The 20,528-nt window shown below is 43.6% G+C and overlaps 1 protein-coding gene across 1 annotated transcript in view; it reads right to left on the bottom strand.

Moving 5' to 3' along the window:
* Positions 1-398: 398 nt before the first annotated feature.
* Positions 399-20,528, bottom strand: part of ABCG5 (ATP binding cassette subfamily G member 5) — a 59,915-nt gene continuing 39,785 nt past the window's right edge. Inside the window, exons 8-13 of the mRNA XM_073672041.1 lie at positions 19,598-19,811; positions 18,745-18,950; positions 17,318-17,456; positions 17,033-17,218; positions 6,434-6,546; positions 399-5,205 (exon numbers count right to left, since the gene is read on the bottom strand). Of these exons, the coding sequence (XP_073528142.1) occupies positions 5,015-5,205; positions 6,434-6,546; positions 17,033-17,218; positions 17,318-17,456; positions 18,745-18,950; positions 19,598-19,811 (1,049 nt within the window). The 3' untranslated portion in view covers positions 399-5,014. The remainder of the gene's footprint in view (positions 5,206-6,433; positions 6,547-17,032; positions 17,219-17,317; positions 17,457-18,744; positions 18,951-19,597; positions 19,812-20,528) is intronic.

Raw genomic sequence — 20,528 nt, forward strand, 5'->3', positions numbered from 1 at the left:
AGCTGTTATGTGTGTACATGAGGAATAACACTATTACTATATAACACTATTTCTGTCCCTTACATGACTTGTATCTGACATTTCCCCCAGTTTTACCCTCTGCAGGTTCTATCTCTAATTTAGTGGTGGCGTTAGTGAGCGGAGGCTAGCTGCATTGATGTCTCTCATTCACAGCACACGCAGACATGACGGATTCCTGCTCCCTTGTCTCTATGTGTCTTACATAGATAGAAGCAGTAGCAGAAGTGACAAAATGTATAATTGGTGGAGGAAGGTTGAACTTGATGGACTTTTTTCAAACTTATGTAAGTATTACCCAATGGGCCACAACCATAAAAGGCTCACCTTAGAGAAATTCAACAGAACCCAAACAAGAATGTAAGAATAAGAGCCATGAATAAAATGCAAAGTTTTTATTACGTATATCAGAAACACATAAAAGTCATTAAAAAGGAGAGTGTCATACAAAGGCAAATCATACCAATAGGTAATATGAAAGCAGTATTAATCACTTATGTACAGTAAATTACACACAGAGGATAAATTCCAAGTCAGCCAGTTACTCCAGGTGAGAAAAGGCTAAAAAATGAAACTGACAGAAAAGGAAACCAATATTTAAAGGCAAAAAAACTGCCAGATGTCCATATGTGGATGATATATGCAAAGACAGAATGGATATTTACCCCTACATCACATACCTATATCACCACAAAATACCCAGTGATGCCATAAAGTTACCTGCCAGTATCTGTAAACATATATAGAAAAATCTATTTGGCAAACCCAGTGGTATATAGTATATACATGGCAGCTACCAGCGACAACAAGCTGGTCAGGGTATGACCACAAAGTTATCCATATTGCAATAGACAGAGACAAGTGAAAGAACCTGCAAAATAAGGTGAAACTGTCACCCGAATGTGAGACCTGGATGGTAGCCAAAAGGAGCACCCCTGACCCGCGTTTCGCATATTGCTTCCTCTAGAATGTCCTCCATATGTAAGTATAGAGGACATTATAGAGCAGCACTGAGCTGTGTTGCTGTGAATCCAGCACCAAAATGTGCTAGAAGCTGCAGCTTGATCTGCTTGCTTTCTCACTGCACTGAGTGCTCCTTACTTTTTTTCCTTCTTCTTCTCTCCATAGACTTCAATTTGCTCTGCATCCTAACACTTTGCTGTGCTTGCAATACTTCTTTTTTTTTTTTTTTAACCAACATAGGTTTGAGCTGTTTATACAGAGTGGATGGTGAGTTTTGAAGAGAGCAGAAAAATGTCTCATAAGTGGAGAAAGAAGCAAATTTCTTTGACAACATATACTATAAAGTTTCTGAAATGACAGTGACCACTTAAGTTTCCTATTAAACTTCCTTCTATAAGACGGCATAACTGTATTACAAGCATTTCACGTGAAAACCATCTAAAGCTGCAAATTGGCCCCTTTTAGTTTATTTTAAAGCTTTTATGTGATACGTAATGGTGTTGTCATTCCTGCAGAAATTTACTAACAGACATTTGATCACCGTCGTAGAACTATATTACCACACGCTGAATATGACTTGTTCACACGTTACGTTTTTGCAGCACATTTTTGCCACGAAAAACCGCAGCGTTTACAATACCAGCAAAGTGGATGAGATTTCTGAAGTCTCGCGCACACTTTGCTTATTCTTTTCCTTGCAGATATGAAGCCATTTTCATGTCAATTCTATCCGCGTTTTTGTAATATTTTTCACCAATTCAAATGAATGGGAAAAGCACACCAAAGCAAGAATAAAAAATGCACGTATTTTACTCAGTGTTTTCCTACTAAGAGACATCTTTTTGGTGCAAGCATTTAGCGTGTGCCGATCCTGAGTCTTCGTGTGCAGTAACTGGGGGAATTCTTTCAGAGCTGAGCTCAGTCTTCTGCCTCCTAATTCTGAAGCAGAAAGTGTTATTTTTTGTTGATCTTGATGAAGGTTTCTTGGTTTGTCTGTTTGGGTTGGACATTACTATCCTTTCCCCTGTCAGATACTCTGAATTACTTCTGACGGTCACAATCCAGAACTGATGAACTGCTATTCTACAACATAACTGTGTGAAAGGCTCTAGAAGGGCTGTAGTGAAGCTTTTCCTGATAGTAGACAAATTAAAGCTTTGATGCCGTTAAAAAAAAAAAAAAATTTCTCTAGTTACTAAAAGTCTGCCTCAAATGTCCATCTTCTAAACTATAATTTTTAGGCCTGGCAATCTGTGCTGATTATCTATTTCATTTTTTTTAATAGATTTTTTTTTATTGATTCAGTTCCAAATTCAATATCACTTTTAGTCCTGATAGCTCCATTTCCAGTTTAGGATTGAAACAGGAGAGAATATTCTGTTTTGACAGTTGACCAATGCTGTGTGTGAAGGAGGCTGGCTGACTGGCTTATTTGAATAGTTGAGCCAGCCCCATTCTCTGTCTATGCTGTGTGTGAAGGAGGCTGGCTGACTGGCTTATTTGAATAGTTGAGCCAGCCCCATTCTCTGTCTATGCACTGGTCAGAGACTTGTGGTCAGTACATGACAACTCTGCTTGGGATTTGAGGCTGGGCACAGACGTCACCTGGATTAATCCAAAAGCGTGAAAAAAAAATTGTGGCAAAATTCTGAGCCAAAGCTCAATTTTCATTTTGTCTCGTAATACTTTTACATTATGTATTGAAGTGGGATAAAGGGAAAACACATTTTCTATAAATACTTTGAAATGTATTACATTAGTGGAACATTTGATGAGCGTCAATAATAATAATAAAAAAATACAATTATTTGTAAGAATAAACTCATGTGTAAGGGCGTCTGTACATGGATTTGAGCTCCCCCTACCACAAACTACTTTTCATTACAAATTGCTGCAATGTTTTTCACCTGTACAAACCACACAGCCAAACCCCATATGGCAAAACCACATGTGGATTTCAGACACACAGCTACATATATGGGCACCCGACCAGGGACACATCGTTAGGTCACGCCATGTAGATGATACTAGTTGCCTACCGTGGAGGAAACAGACCAGGGGGTACTTAGGACCCCAGGTAGGTAAGACTTTTAAGGCCATGTGACAATAGACCACCCCCAGCCGGCTCTTCCCAGCGCTGCTGCAGGTAATTGACAGGTCTCTCCCCCGTGTGTACATAGAGACAGTGACGTAACTAGAGTTTGATGGGCCATGGTGTAATATTTGGACCTGGGAACCCCCCTGCATGTTGACCAGATGTATAGGCCCTTGTAGTATTCTAGAACCTATAAAGACATATGTGTTCATCCCACATATAATGATGTCCCCCATCCTGGGCCCCTTCCTGGTATAATGTTATCCATCCTGAGCCCCTTCCTATAATAATGTCCCCCATATTGGCCTCTTGTTATAATAATGTCCCCCGCCCTTGCCCCTTACTATAATTATGTCTACCATCCTGGCCCCTTCCTGGCATAATGTTACCCATCCTGGCCCCTTCCTATAATAATGTCACGCATCCTGCCTCCTTCTTGGTATAATGTACCCAATCCTGATCCCCTTCCTTTAATAATGTCCACCATTTTGGCCTCTTGCTATGATAATGTCCCCCATCCTGTCTCCTTCCTATCATAATGTGCTCCTTCTTGGTATAATGTACCCAATCCTGATCCCCTTCCTTTAATAATGTCCCCCATTTTGGCCGCTTGCTATAATAATGTCCCCCTCCTGTCCCCTTCCTATCATAATGTCCACCATCTTGGCCCCTTCCTGGTTTAATGTTCCCTATCCTGAACCTCCCAACTGCTGAATTTCAACGACTGATCCTTTTGTTCGACGAAGAGGTAAGCCGCTGCTAATAGTCGGGCAGCAGTTCTTCCATAAAGAATCCAGGAGCGCTAGGCCAAGCATGGGGGACTCTCTCATCAGACATTTATTGCCTAAATGAGTTTGCATTGTTTTGTTATTCACTCTCTGGCATTGAAGAAAAACGTAGAAAAAAATTGATTCCCATAATTTCAGTCTACTCACCAGCTTGTGGTCCGAATGACTCACTTATGTCTAATGGAAATACAGTATCTTATAACATCAAGATTAAGTAGAAGGTTGGCTATTTTTAGGAACGCTAAATGTAGAAAATGGTCAAAATGTGAAAGAAAATATCCAGAAAAAAAGTTTCCTCCCTCTTCAAAACTGCCAAACATGGCTATTAGGCAGCTATCTGCAGCAGGAGCCTCTCCTTCTGGCCTGTCTGCAGTAGGAGCCTCTCCCTCCGCCCTGTCCGCAGCAGGAGCCTCTCCCTCCGGCCTGTCCACAGCAGGAGCCTCTCCCTCTGGCCTGTCCGCAGCAGGAGCCTCTCCCTCTGGCCTGTCCGCAGCAGGAGCCTCTCCCTCCGCCCTGTCTGCAGCAGGAGCCTCTCCCTCCGCCCTGTCTGCAGCAGGAGCCTCTCCCTCCGCCCTGTCCGCAGCAGGAGCCTCTCCCTCCGCCCTGTCTGCAGCAGGAGCCTCTCCCTCCGCCCTGTCTGCAGCAGGAGCCTCTCCCTCCGCCCTGTCCGCAGCAGGAGCCTCTCCCTCCGCCCTGTCCGCAGCAGGAGCCTCTCCCTCCGCCCTGTCTGCAGCAGGAGCCTCTCCCTCTGCCCTGTCTGCAGCAGGAGCCTCTCCCTCCTCCCTGTCTGCAGCAGGAGCCTCTCCCTCCGCCCTGTCCGCTGCAGGAGCCTCTCCCTCCTCCCTGTCTGCAGCAGGAGCCTCTCCCTCCGCCCTGTCTGCAGTAGGAGGGAAGGAAAACGAAACCCTACTGCATTTGGACCGTATGCCATTAAAAATGAGAGATTTGAAGGCAGTTAACCCTTGTACTCTACAGGATCTCTATAAAACTGTCGAGGGATCACATAGAAAATCCAGCTGACCCATGGCCAAATTTATCTTTTGCTCACTTTTTTCATTAATTTCTAGGTTGAGCGTTCCTTTATTAACATTAGCAGCAGCAGTAGTGAAATGAAGCACGATCACAATCCCAGCGATTTTCCCACAGCGATCTATCTACGAACCAAAATGTCTCTTATTTTGAAACTTATTATGCAGCCAATGACCATCGCAGGAACGAAGGCGAAGAGCATGAGAAAGTCAAATGTGATTCTGGAAGTAGCTCCCGGGTATGTGTTCTCAATGAAATCGTTGCCATTAGTGAACGGACATTGATTGTTGGGTTCTGTATTGTTTGCACCCCCTGTGGAATAGATATATTACAGAAAATGAACTGCAAAATGCTTTTCAATAGATTACTGCAGTAAATGTGTGCTGAAATTGTAAAGTATCTAATAAACGATTTACCTTTTTTCTGCTGGGAATTAAACACCATATGGACAAAAGTATTGGGTCACATGTATTAATAATTGATTTTAGACTTTTTCATTCAGTCCCATTGACCCCGTTGTATAATATCCGGTCCCCCACCCTGTCATTTGCCTTTACTAACGTGGGACAGATTGCCTTCTAGTAAGGAGCTCAGTGATACCAGCGCGGTCCTGTAATAGGAGCCACCGGTGTAACAAGTCAGGTCATCACATTTCTTTCCTACTAAATATTCCCCCATCACCTGTGAGTGGTGTTATTAAGTGGAAGGAGCCGCATCAACTCAGCCCCGAAGTGGAGACCCCTTAACGTTACAAAGTGGGGTCACCGAGTGCTGAGGAGCAGAGGGCAGAAAAATCACCAACGTTCTGCTGACTCCATAACTGCAGAGTCCAGAACTCCTCTGGTATTAACATCAGCACAAACACTGCGCCCCCGCCAGGAGCTTCATGGCCAAGAAGCCAAGCACTGCCAAGCGTCGGATGGAGAGGTGTAAAGCCACCACCACTGGACTTCTTTATCAGGCATTTGATGGACGAGTATGGTCTTGAATGCCATGAGAACATTGCCCGAGTACATTGTGCCAGCTGTAAAGTTTAGTGGAAGAGGGATAATCCCAAGGGATCATTTCTCAGAGGTTGGCCACAGCCCCTTTTTTCCAGTGAAGGTAAAACTTATTACTTCACCGTACAAAGACATTTTGGACAATTATAGCTTCCAACTTTGTGGAAACAGTTTGGGGAAGGCTCTTCTTTTGTTCCCCATGACTGTGCCCAGTGCACAAGGTCCAGAAAGACATAGTTGGGGGAATTTGGTGTAGAAGAACATGACCAGCAGCAGAGACCTGATCTCAACACCATGGGATGAACTAGAATGGAAATTCTCCTCCTATATATTACTATAGAAAGCAAAATGGCTCCCTGTTGATGGTGACACATCGGTCCGCCATCAGAACCCTCATTATCCTCACAGTCTTTCCATCTCTATAAGGAAAGTGACTGACCACAGAGATTCAGTCTATACATAATACACACATTTATTTCATATCTCTTGATTCATATATTTATTGTCAATAACCACCTATCCAAATTACTATAACTCACCGCAAGTGAACGCCAAGTCTTGGAACTCATTCACCACCATAAGTTCACATGAATATCTCTGGTAGGTGATATAGCTTAAAAGCTGGAACACCTGAGGCATTTCTTGTAAACTCCTGAAATAAATATATACAGTAAGGATTTTCTCTTAATTTTGAGGATTAACCCCTTCGCACCACTGCTTGTATTGGCATTTCTGACCAGGCCCAATTTCTCAAATCTGACAAATGTCACTTTATGTGGTACTGGTAATAAAACTGGAAGGCTTCTGCATGTCCCAGTGATACTGGGAATGTCTTTTCATGACACATTGTGCTCTATCTTTGTAATATATTTAGGTTATTATGTTCTGCATTTCTTTGTGAAAATATCTGAAATTTAATGAAACTGTAGAAAAATTTGCTATCTTGAAACTGAATTTATATACCTTTCAACCACATAATCAAACAGCACAAAAAGTTAATAACATTAATCATTTGTCTACTTTAAGTCAGCATTAGTGATGAGCGTGCATGCTCTTTTAACCCTTTCGCCGAGCATGCTCGGGTGCTTTCCGAGTATCTTCGGCGTGCTTGTATATTAAGTTGGAGTCTCTGTGTCTGCATGATTTATGGCTGTTAGTCAGCCTCAACACATGCAGAGATTGCCTGTTTGTTAGTCAGCCTCAACACATGTTAGGATTCCCTAACAGTCATAAATCATGCTGACGCAGGTACTCGAACTTAATATTCGAGCACGCCGAAGATACTCGGAAAGCCCCCGAGTGTGCTCGGCGAAAGGGTTAAACGAGCATGCACGCTCATCACTAATGCTGACTTAAAGTAGACAAATGCACGCTCATCACTAGTCAGCATCATTTTTCAAACATCACTTTATTTTGTTAGGGTTAAAGGGAATCTGTCACTCCCAAAACACCATTTAAGCTGAACATATACACTTATTGGGACATAGCCCCTATAAAAATCATACTTCACCGTACAAATTTGTCCCTTTGTTATGCAAAAAATGCCCCTTATTTCCTTATGCTAATTGGGGTGCTTGGTGCACCCTTGGTGTGGCCGAGAAGCTTCAATGCACCATTCTGCCCTTCTGTATCGGATACTCTGTCTCCCTCTCTGGTGATGGACAGCCCTGTTTCAGGAGAAAGCTGGTGCCTGTGCTCACTCATTGCCAAAATTCTTAGATTGCAGTATGTGTACACTACACAGGTCTCCTGCCACTCCACTAGTAGTGAGCAGCCGCAGTAGAGGAGAGAACTGTGTGCACACTCTGATCTAGGAACTTAGACAGTGAGTGAGCACAGGCACCGGCTTTCTCCTGAGATTGTTCTTCCCATACCAGAGAGGGAGGCAGGGTGTCCAAATTTAGAGGACGGAGTGGTGCACTGAAGCTTCTCAGCCACGCCAAGGGTGCACCGTGCATCCTAATTAGCATACGAGAATACAACGTGATTATTGCACAACAGAGGGACTAATCTATACAGTAAAGGTATGACTTGTATACCGGCTAAGTCCCCAATATGACTATGTGCTTATATTAAATTGTGTTTTGGGGGTGTCAGACTCCCTTTAAATGTTTAGCAGCAGTTTCTCATATTTTTTTTCTAGGAAATTTCCAACATTTATTTAATTTATAAGTAACTCTGAGGGACCTATAGATTGGCAAAGTTCTCCAAAAGTGATATCATTTTAAAAACCGCATCCTGAAAGTATTCAAAGCTGCTGTCAAGAAGTTTGTTAACTTTTCAGGCGCTTTCCAGGAATTTATTCAATGTGGAATGACGAAATTCAAATTTTTCCCCTAAAATGTTGCTTTATGTATCAATGTTTTCATTTTCACAAAGAGTAATAGGAGAAAATGGAGCCCACAATTTGTTACTCATTTTCTCCTGAACGTGATGATACCGCATATTGGGATCGAGCGCTAGCGGTATTTGACTTTTGGAGTGCAAATTTGAATGGAATAGATTGCGGACCCCAAGGTGCACTTGTAGAGCCTCTGTTGTGCCAGAGCAGAAGAAAAGCCCCAAATGGACTCCATTTTAGAAATTACAACTCTAGGTGAATTCAAGTGCAAATTGTAAATATGCCAGCTTAGTGCCCATACATTGTGCCCAGCTGGTGCTCCTGGAGACGCACTCTGTAGTTTATTACGTTGGTTCTTCCCACTACAGCAATGCCAAACATGTGGAAGCTAATTATCATTTGATTGTGCGGATAAAAAACCTATATAGACATAATATACCCCAACTTTCTCAGCAGCCTTTAATGAGCTAACAAAAATCTATAAACAACAGATTACATCTTGGTGGGAAGTACAGACATTTGAAAATTATTTGAAAGCGGGTATTGTACCTAGGAATCTACGCATCACACTGTTGCCCTCATTTAGGTATAAGAACCCAGGCCTTTTGAGCCTCTGGGAAAAAGAAGCAACTGAAAGTTCCCTGAGGTTTATGAAACTGTTATTGGATGAGGAAAAAATTACTCTGGCTACTCTGAACGAGTCATTAAAAGCACAAGTAGACATAACAAAAAAATTCTCCTCGGAACCAGAGTTTGTAATCAAGGAAAGTCTGCTTCAGAATACACTGGAAAGATTCCAATATCATTTGAAAGAAAGGAAGCATAAATTCTTTGTCAGAGATCTACAGGAATTTAAAGACAATAAGGCATATTGGTTTCAAACTAATAAGGGATACTGATTTCTCAGAGTCAGAAGCCAGACCCAAAACCCAGGGTAGACAAAGGGGGAGGTGGGGGGTGGGGTAGGGGACGTATTAACAACAGGAGATCTCCTCAGAGATCTAATTTTTTAGAGGAGGGGTACGCCCTGCGCAACCGTCTCAACCCGAACCCCCCCGTTGGTATAATAAATCCCCAGAATATTAATCTGTCTACAAGGAATCTCACAATAGTGGAGATGGCAGTTTTGAATAGGGGCCTATCCTTTGTACCAACCACTGACTATGATTCCTTCGATGCGGTTAAGGACATTAATTTGTTTATCCGAAAGTTAAAATGGCGAAAACATTTTAGAAGAAATGACAAACTTGTGCAGAGCTAGGAGTTCGTGATGAACTACTAACAGATATCAGAACCCTCTTTCCATCTAAATGACCCAGACCCAACACAGGAAGGAAGGGGCCCGTTTACTGAACTTAAGCCTAAAAGCACCAGGATGCCTCCCCCACAAAATGACCTTAGCCCGATAGACGTCTTTCTGAGTATGGTCTCTGCTGACCTTAGGGATCTGCGTAGACAATCAGGATGGTCAAAATATAATTTCTCTCATCAAGAAATGCAGGCCCTCATGGCCCTTGAAAAAGATCGCTCTATCACCATAAAACCGTCAGACAAAGGCGGCAATGTAGTGATCATGAATACGAGTGATTATTACCTTATGTGTACCAAACTGCTCACAGCAAAAGATTGTTACCACACACTGGACACTAACCCCACTAAGGGATTTGCCATGGAATTGAATCAAATGGCTGCTGATGCTATGCGGGCCGGTATTCTGAGGAAACAGGAGGGTGAGTTTATTTGTCCTAGCCACCCAGTGATGGCAACCTTTTATAGTCTACCGAAGGTACACAAGGGGTTGAGGCCTCTCAAAGGACGGCCTATAGTGTCGGGCGTAAACAATATGACTCAAAATCTGGGGATTTATTTGGATAAGGTGCTTTGACCGTTTCTGACCGGCCTCAATTCCTTTATTGGGGATACAAATGATCTCCTTAGGAGACTTGATAATATGGTGGTGGATTCAGACGTCTTATTGGCCAGTATTGATGTTGAAGCATTGTACTCATCAATACCACACGAGAAGGGTCTGGAGGCAGTACAATTTTTTTCAGAGTGGTAGAGATAGACAATATAATAAACACAATGTGTTTATTTTGGAAGCCCTGCGTTTTTGCCTGACAAGGAATGTTTTTCTGTTCGGAGGGAAATACTTCCACCAGCTCAGGGGTACTGCGATGGGGAGTCCTTGTGCCCCATCGTATGCTAACCTTTACCTGGGCTGGTGGGAGGAATCCATAGTCTTTGGTGATGTACCTGTGGAGGGGAGCGACAGTGTGATGCTATGGATCCGCTATATCGATGATGTTTTGATACTATGGAAGGGAGACAAAGGTCAGTTCGAGGACTTCATTATGAGGTTGAATCAAAATGATCTGAACCTCCACTTTACCTTTGAACTCGACACGGTGAAATTACCATTTCTGGATATCTTAATCCAGAAGAGGGCCGATGGAAGCATTAAGACTGAGACCTACAGAAAAACTACAGCATCAAATTCCCTTTTGAGGTGGGAAAGTAACCATCCAGTCCCCCTAAAAAAGGGAATTCCCAAGGGTCAGTTTTTGAGAGTTCGTAGGAATTGTTCGGAGGTGGCTACCTTCAAAAGACAGGCAAATGATCTTTGTCAGAGGTTCCAAGAGAGGGGTTATCCTAGGAGTATTGTGGCTGGAGCATATGGGGAGACACTGGCAAGGGACCGCACTTCCCTATTGAATCCACCCCCCAGATCAAATGGGGATGATGATGCATGTAGATTTATCACCACCTTTTGTAATAGGTCACACATGGTCCGGAAGATTCTACAAAAACATTGGCCTATTCTCCAGATGGATGAGGACATTGGCGCTATGGTTGGCTCAAGACCTTTGATCACCTACAGAAGAGGGAGGTCCCTTAGGGACCGGTTAGTTCACAGCCACTATGTTGGCCACCAAAATGATAGTTGGCTACAAAGTCCCCTTAGGGGTTGTTTTAGATGTAGTGGTTGTATATTGTGCAAGGTTATGACGCAAGGCAAGAATTTTACTAGCAATATCACTGGGGAGACTTTCTCCATTAGGCATTTCATCAACTGCAGGTCCAAAGGTATTGTTTACAAGGCCACATGCGTATGTGGAATTGAATATGTGGGAAAAACCAAAAGAGAATTGAGAAGAAGGGTGAGCGAGCATCAACGAGACATTGTTCTCAAAAGAGACACCGCTCTGGCCAGACATGTAAATACTACACACCCAGATCGTGTGGATGTGGTGCGATTCATGGGGATTGACAAGATCTCTGTCCCCCCCAAGGGGGGGGTGATTGGGATAGATTAATCCTTCAAAGGGAGACCAAATGGATATACAAACTACAGACTATGTCTCCAAATGGTTTGAATGAACAACTGTCTTTTAGATCTTTTCTGTAAGCATAGGGAGCAACAGGGTCAGGAGAGTAGGGATAGCCGTCGCGGAGTGGGGGCGCCAATTGCGCAGGTTCTTAGGGTGCCAACCTCCACTGCCAGGTAGGAATCAGCTGTTTGGGACATACTAGGGACTGATAGGCTTTTTTCCTTCAATATTTCCTCTCCTTCCCATTTCCATTAAATACATTATGCGGTCCCTTGCCCCTGTCTCTACTGCCCCTCTCCCCCTTACTCCTTAACCCCTCAGCCTCCTCCGTTGCCTTATATCCTCCTGCTACCTGGGGTTGTTTTTTGTCTGGGTGATACATGTGTGTCTCTGGGACATACTTATTATCTTTTGTACCCGCTGTTCCCATTTCTGAATGATATCCTCCTGTCATTAACCATCGGGGGACAAATGCGGCATCACTAATATTTGCCCCCGCATTTGTTTATACAGCCGGGGTTTTTGGATCCGGGCTTTTCCGGACGGCATCATCCCCGGGTGGAGGCGCTGAGGGGACCAATAGTTGTGAAGTATGGCCCCCTCCTCGCGATACCATGTGGTCTGTGTTTACCCCACGTGACGCGCTCTCCTCTGATGCACACGCCGCATTGTACCTATGAGGTTCCGGGTATCTGCCTCGGATGTGACGTCTGCGTGTCACGACTGGTTGCTGTGTTCCACGGACCGGATGTTTGTAATCAAGGAAAGTCTGCTTCAGAATACACTGGAAAGATTCCAATATCATTTGAAAGAAAGGAAGCATAAATTCTTTGTCAGAGATCTACAGGAATTTAAAGACAATAAGGCATATTGGTTTCAAACTAATAAGGGATACTGATTTCTCAGAGTCAGAAGCCAGACCCAAAACCCAGGGTAGACAAAGGGGGAGGTGGGGGGTGGGGTAGGGGACGTATTAACAACAGGAGATCTCCTCAGAGATCTAATTTTTTAGAGGAGGGGTACGCCCTGCGCAACCGTCTCAACCCGAACCCCCCCGTTGGTATAATAAATCCCCAGAATATTAATCTGTCTACAAGGAATCTCACAATAGTGGAGATGGCAGTTTTGAATAGGGGCCTATCCTTTGTACCAACCACTGACTATGATTCCTTCGATGCGGTTAAGGACATTAATTTGTTTATCCGAAAGTTAAAATGGCGAAAACATTTTAGAAGAAATGACAAACTTGTGCAGAGCTAGGAGTTCGTGATGAACTACTAACAGATATCAGAACCCTCTTTCCATCTAAATGACCCAGACCCAACACAGGAAGGAAGGGGCCCGTTTACTGAACTTAAGCCTAAAAGCACCAGGATGCCTCCCCCACAAAATGACCTTAGCCCGATAGACGTCTTTCTGAGTATGGTCTCTGCTGACCTTAGGGATCTGCGTAGACAATCAGGATGGTCAAAATATAATTTCTCTCATCAAGAAATGCAGGCCCTCATGGCCCTTGAAAAAGATCGCTCTATCACCATAAAACCGTCAGACAAAGGCGGCAATGTAGTGATCATGAATACGAGTGATTATTACCTTATGTGTACCAAACTGCTCACAGCAAAAGATTGTTACCACACACTGGACACTAACCCCACTAAGGGATTTGCCATGGAATTGAATCAAATGGCTGCTGATGCTATGCGGGCCGGTATTCTGAGGAAACAGGAGGGTGAGTTTATTTGTCCTAGCCACCCAGTGATGGCAACCTTTTATAGTCTACCGAAGGTACACAAGGGGTTGAGGCCTCTCAAAGGACGGCCTATAGTGTCGGGCGTAAACAATATGACTCAAAATCTGGGGATTTATTTGGATAAGGTGCTTTGACCGTTTCTGACCGGCCTCAATTCCTTTATTGGGGATACAAATGATCTCCTTAGGAGACTTGATAATATGGTGGTGGATTCAGACGTCTTATTGGCCAGTATTGATGTTGAAGCATTGTACTCATCAATACCACACGAGAAGGGTCTGGAGGCAGTACAATTTTTTTCAGAGTGGTAGAGATAGACAATATAATAAACACAATGTGTTTATTTTGGAAGCCCTGCGTTTTTGCCTGACAAGGAATGTTTTTCTGTTCGGAGGGAAATACTTCCACCAGCTCAGGGGTACTGCGATGGGGAGTCCTTGTGCCCCATCGTATGCTAACCTTTACCTGGGCTGGTGGGAGGAATCCATAGTCTTTGGTGATGTACCTGTGGAGGGGAGCGACAGTGTGATGCTATGGATCCGCTATATCGATGATGTTTTGATACTATGGAAGGGAGACAAAGGTCAGTTCGAGGACTTCATTATGAGGTTGAATCAAAATGATCTGAACCTCCACTTTACCTTTGAACTCGACACGGTGAAATTACCATTTCTGGATATCTTAATCCAGAAGAGGGCCGATGGAAGCATTAAGACTGAGACCTACAGAAAAACTACAGCATCAAATTCCCTTTTGAGGTGGGAAAGTAACCATCCAGTCCCCCTAAAAAAGGGAATTCCCAAGGGTCAGTTTTTGAGAGTTCGTAGGAATTGTTCGGAGGTGGCTACCTTCAAAAGACAGGCAAATGATCTTTGTCAGAGGTTCCAAGAGAGGGGTTATCCTAGGAGTATTGTGGCTGGAGCATATGGGGAGACACTGGCAAGGGACCGCACTTCCCTATTGAATCCACCCCCCAGATCAAATGGGGATGATGATGCATGTAGATTTATCACCACCTTTTGTAATAGGTCACACATGGTCCGGAAGATTCTACAAAAACATTGGCCTATTCTCCAGATGGATGAGGACATTGGCGCTATGGTTGGCTCAAGACCTTTGATCACCTACAGAAGAGGGAGGTCCCTTAGGGACCGGTTAGTTCACAGCCACTATGTTGGCCACCAAAATGATAGTTGGCTACAAAGTCCCCTTAGGGGTTGTTTTAGATGTAGTGGTTGTATATTGTGCAAGGTTATGACGCAAGGCAAGAATTTTACTAGCAATATCACTGGGGAGACTTTCTCCATTAGGCATTTCATCAACTGCAGGTCCAAAGGTATTGTTTACAAGGCCACATGCGTATGTGGAATTGAATATGTGGGAAAAACCAAAAGAGAATTGAGAAGAAGGGTGAGCGAGCATCAACGAGACATTGTTCTCAAAAGAGACACCGCTCTGGCCAGACATGTAAATACTACACACCCAGATCGTGTGGATGTGGTGCGATTCATGGGGATTGACAAGATCTCTGTCCCCCCAAGGGGGGGGTGATTGGGATAGATTAATCCTTCAAAGGGAGACCAAATGGATATACAAACTACAGACTATGTCTCCAAATGGTTTGAATGAACAACTGTCTTTTAGATCTTTTCTGTAAGCATAGGGAGCAACAGGGTCAGGAGAGTAGGGATAGCCGTCGCGGAGTGGGGGCGCCAATTGCGCAGGTTCTTAGGGTGCCAACCTCCACTGCCAGGTAGGAATCAGCTGTTTGGGACATACTAGGGACTGATAGGCTTTTTTCCTTCAATATTTCCTCTCCTTCCCATTTCCATTAAATACATTATGCGGTCCCTTGCCCCTGTCTCTACTGCCCCTCTCCCCCTTACTCCTTAACCCCTCAGCCTCCTCCGTTGCCTTATATCCTCCTGCTACCTGGGGTTGTTTTTTGTCTGGGTGATACATGTGTGTCTCTGGGACATACTTATTATCTTTTGTACCCGCTGTTCCCATTTCTGAATGATATCCTCCTGTCATTAATCATCGGGGGACAAATGCGGCATCACTAATATTTGCCCCCGCATTTGTTTATGCAGCCGGGGTTTTTGGATCCGGGCTTTTCCGGACGGCATCATCCCCGGGTGGAGGCGCTGAGGGGACCAATAGTTGTGAAGTATGGCCCCCTCCTCGCGATACCATGTGGTCTGTGTTTACCCCACGTGACGCGCTCTCCTCTGATGCACACGCCGCATTGTACCTATGAGGTTCCGGGTATCTGCCTCGGATGTGACGTCTGCGTGTCACGACTGGTTGCTGTGTTCCACGGACCGGATGTGGAACAGCAGGAACCGGAAGTGACGTACCCGTGTTCGAGTAATGCGGTCGGGTATAAAAATAGTAGCAAACATGAATAAATTGCGCTGCCTGTTTGAAGTCTGGATTGGCGACGGTCACCCCTGTTAATAGGGGATTATCAACACCCACATCTCCCCTGAAGAATTATGGAGATAAGGAAACGCATTGGGAGTGGTGTCATATGCAGAGGCCGATGATTGATGTTGTTCTGGCGCCCTGCTTGTACTGAATTATCCCTATTAGGAGCAGGAGCTATCTATGTGGCCGGTGAGATCGTTCCATTATTTTTGTATGAATTGTATTCTCATTATTAACCACTGATGGTCTGCTGAGTATTTTCAAGGGACATTTCGGACAGGGATGGTTCTGATAATTCTTATGCCATTAAGTTCTGTTTGACTTGACAGTAACTTATGTAGTTTTGGTCTAGGTGACCTTATTTTAGTATTACCCTATGTCTATATAGGTTTTTTTATCCGCACAATCAATTAAAGGTTACGTTTTAACCTCTATACCACTATACTTGCTGTGATTTGTTTATCAAGTGATTTTTGAGTATATACCCCCTGTGTTGCTGATAGGCTAATTATGATTTGGACACACTGCGGGGCTCAAAGATGAGGGGGGACCATTTGGCTTAGGGAGCCCAGAGTTTGAACTACCAGTAACTATAAAGCCCCTATTTTTGCAGTGATCGTGCAGGCACTGCTGTGTGTGCGTGAACACCATGACGAAACTGTATATTGCGGGAACTGCCTACATTAAATGTTGGGAAGGGGTTAAACTGTAATTATAATGTACTAGATGGTGGCCCGATTCTAATGCATCGGGTATCCTAGAATATGTATGTAGTTGCGGCTGCAGCCAGGGGTCTCCTGTTCCGCGTTCCACGGTGACAGGTTGTGGGCGGGGTTATCCCCCATCACGTCACATCCGGCATCCACCGCGTGCCCATTCATTGAGAGAGCTTGCGGTGGATGCTGGGTGTGGAAACATGAGGTATTTACGAAATTCATTAGGGGCCCCGGGGGGATACATTGGGGGATTAATTTAAAGTAGCCGCGCCAATCAGCGAAGCGTGTTTCAAATCCCGCTCCAATTCGAGGCCGGACTGCACCTGTCGCTGATTGGTCGCGTCAGGCTGGGCGCGACCAATCAGCGAAGCGTGGTTCAAATCCCGCGCCAATTCGCGGCCGGACTGCGCCCGTCGCTCATTGGTCAGGGTGGCTGGCGCGACCAATCAGCGACGCGGAATTTCCGTTACAGACAAACAGACAGAATTAGACGATGTTAGGAAATAAACCTCTGAAAATTTTAAAAAATAGAAGCCCCACCCTGATGTAACCTGGCACAAAAATTTCACCTTAACAGTCCTGATCCAACAAGGATCCCAGCAATGTTCAGCAAGGCCACTCCAGCATTGACAATATTAGGGTTGTCCACGATCCCAAGGACTGCAAGAGCTAAGAATTCACCCATCAGATGTGGAACAAAAGCTGCACCCAGAAAAATTCCGAACCTCGCGATCTCTGGATTTAGTCCTACTGTCCTACAATACAAGTGTAAAGTCAGGCGAGGATATGTAAATTGTATGCTTCAGATTTAATGTTTATGCATAAGGTATGGGAAAAAAAAAGCAACAACTTACCAATAAATGAAAGCTCCAAATATGACGACGCTGAGGATGCTGAATGGAAGGACGTGGAAAACATAAGCCAGGAGCATCTGCCACTTCTGATATAAACCATCCTTGCTCTCCTGGTCGCTGATCGCACGTAGAGCTGGGACTGTACAAATGACAGAGACACATTTACTGAATATATTAAAGGGAATTCCGGAAAAAAACACATTAATGGCTTGTCCAAGTCGTCCTGGGACGCCTACTGATTCAAGTGATTGATTTGGGCTGAGCTGTAGTACCACTGTGCCATGCCACAGTGCCTTCATAACATCGAAGCGGTCACAGTGATTTGAGCACCACAGCACCTTCATTTTGGTGATCAATGAAGGTCCTAGGGTCAGACCCCCACCTATCCAATATGCTGATGGCCTTTTCTAGGCCATCAAAACAGCCATCCGTTTTTTGTTTTTTTAAACCCCTTCAAGCTTCATATACAAGGAAACTGTCATGCTCCTGGATTCAATCCCTTCAGTTTGTCTTCTGTGGTCGGCTTCTCTTTTCGCCAAGCCATAGGACACACACCTTTTCTCTGGGTGATTGGGTTCTGCTTTTCTGTCTGCAGTCTGCTCAGCTTAACAGAGGTGTTTTCATTTTTCTGCGAATCAACTTTTGGGTGCAGCTTTATATCCTGTCCGCCTGCTGGTGTTTCCTGCTTGTGATAGATTCATTTAGATGTTCTGACATTCTATTGATATATGGAGCCAGTCTGTAAGATTCCAGCTAAGGCTTTTTCACATTTCTGTTTCTTTTCTATACTTTGCACCTATCTTCTGTTTATCATTAGGAACTAGGCAGTATATTTGTTAACAGTACTTGCTTTATTCTTTGTTTGGTATTTCGTTATTTACTTTACTCACTTTGAGATCTTTCCTTTGTTCAGCACACTTCTCCTCTTGTAGGTAATTCACACTCTGCTCTGCCCTCCCATCTTTAGGAGGAACGTGAAGCAACTTGCCATCTCATAGTCTGTAGAAAAGGCTATCTCTGCACTCACAGGTTCCTCTAGGGACTTCAGAGTCAGAATGTGTAGTCTGTACATGAACCGGCATGATCAGTTGCAGTTTTTAGTGTATAACCTATTTTCCCGAGTGAGTTGCTACACAAGCATAGCTATACTAGGAGATGTTAGAAGCATTCACGGTGAACCGCCTTCGAGTTGGAGCGCCATTGTGCTATACTACTCCGCTGTCAGGTACGGACAGACCAAGGTCAGAGTAGGGCATTGGAGTCAATAACGCCTGATCGTAGCATTTCCAGGTGTCGGATTCCCACTGATCTGAGATTGGTGATCTCCCTGAAGGAGTAAGTCATCAATATCATGTAGATGACAAGCCCTTTAAAATGTTGGTAAGCATATAAAGCTACAACCTAAGTGTAAAATATTAGCTACTCACATAATGCGACTGCGTTAAGCAGCCCTGTGTATGACGTTCCTCCCAGGCACTGATAAATGATTCCCACACGATCCTGCACTGCTCCTTTTAGCACATCATTACTTAAGCGAATGAGAAAAAATGCAATAAAAAGTGCAAATATTAAATTTTGGGAAAGCCGCATGATAATGCCAATCTTATTCCTGGAAAGATTTCTCACAGTTCTCCTAAAGACCAAAAAATAAAACAGAGACAAAGTATTATTTATGTTATTTAGCAAAATACGATATTTTAATGGGGCGGTCCAGGTTAAAAAAAATAAACAGATTTCTGCATAATTAATTATGGAATTCTGAGCTAATAAAGGAGGATTACTGTGTAATATCAAATTTCCCCTGTGGAGGCACTGTAGTGAAATCGAACACCACAGATAACACATGATTTTTGGGGATTCTTGCAGGAGGACACCTGTGATCAGGCTCGGACTGGCCCACAGGAAAACTGGAGAATCTCCTGGTGGGTCCTTCTCATGAGCAGTGCTTGGCACAGTACATTTGATGCACTATATGCAGACAAAGGCAACACAGAACAAGTCATTTACTTAACAAACTACTCATTTAATTAATTTATAAAAGTTTAGGCCCATATTACATAAAAGGGCAGCAGCAAACCACATAGTTTTCTCATTGTCCAATAATATTTGCCTGTATCTAAAGAATGGGGCCCTGGAATAAATGTTACTGGGGGCCCTTGATACCCCAGTCCAACACTCCTTGTGATCACCTTATTATCAAAGGATTCTTCTAAGGCTATGTTCACATTGAGGAACACAAATGTAGAAAAAAAATCTGATATAAAACACTAAATACTGGACCTGAATAAGACCACAAGCTTGGATATGTCATGTGGTGTCTCTTTCCTCTTGAAGGGTATCTTCTGCTGCTCTTTGGATTTTTTTGATGAGTCGATATACTCCAGCGTGGTCTGAAACTGCTCAGAATCTCTGTAGGCGCCTATAATGGCGTGAACCCTGCCATAGGTTTCCATTTCACGCTCTTTGGTCCTCGTGTCCACAGATGTAAGGTCCACTAGAGAGAAGAAATTTATGAATTAGGTATTTTTCTTAAAAAGCAACACTTCTGAGAAAATGCTGCTGACTGTCATTCCGGGTGGCTTTTCAGACTAAGCTGTCCTGTGTGTGTATACAAGGAATAACACTATTTCTGACTATATGACTTAGATCCTGTATTTCTTGATCAGTTTTCTCCAAGTGTCTCTCTGCTTCTCCCCTCTCAGCTACAAAAAACTTCTATAAACAGCTGTAATCTGATCTCTCAGTGAGTTGAAAATCTGTCTACATTGAAGTCGGATTAGAATAGTGAATTCAAATAAAAAGAGTCTAAAAGTGGAAAAATAATTACTTTTTTAATAAGTTATATTTCAACGTTTATTGTCTTAACTTGTTCTGTTAATTGATTAAAATAAAATATTGTTCTTGAACTTTAATCAGGAGTTCAGGATAAGGAGCAGAAATGGTAGCACCCCTAATAATAAACATACACCACCTGTGCTGTGAACCCTTTGCTCTACATAGATAGATAGATCAATCAATAGATAGATAGATACATGGACCATGCATCAAAGCTTTTGCACTCATTTTCTGGCATCAGAAAGTCATAAATTTTGGTGTACACCATTTTTGCTAAAATAAATGTGTGACTTTTTGGGAGTTTAGGTGTTGATTAGCCATGCAAATAAGGGTTAAGCCAGATTTATGCATTGTGACTTGAGAAAGGTTCATTTGA

This window comes from Phyllobates terribilis, unplaced genomic scaffold (assembly GCF_046119375.1).
Source record: "Phyllobates terribilis strain yellow unplaced genomic scaffold, ASM4611937v1 Scaffold_3__8_contigs__length_932513732, whole genome shotgun sequence".
In the NCBI taxonomy this organism is placed as follows: domain Eukaryota; kingdom Metazoa; phylum Chordata; class Amphibia; order Anura; family Dendrobatidae; genus Phyllobates; species Phyllobates terribilis.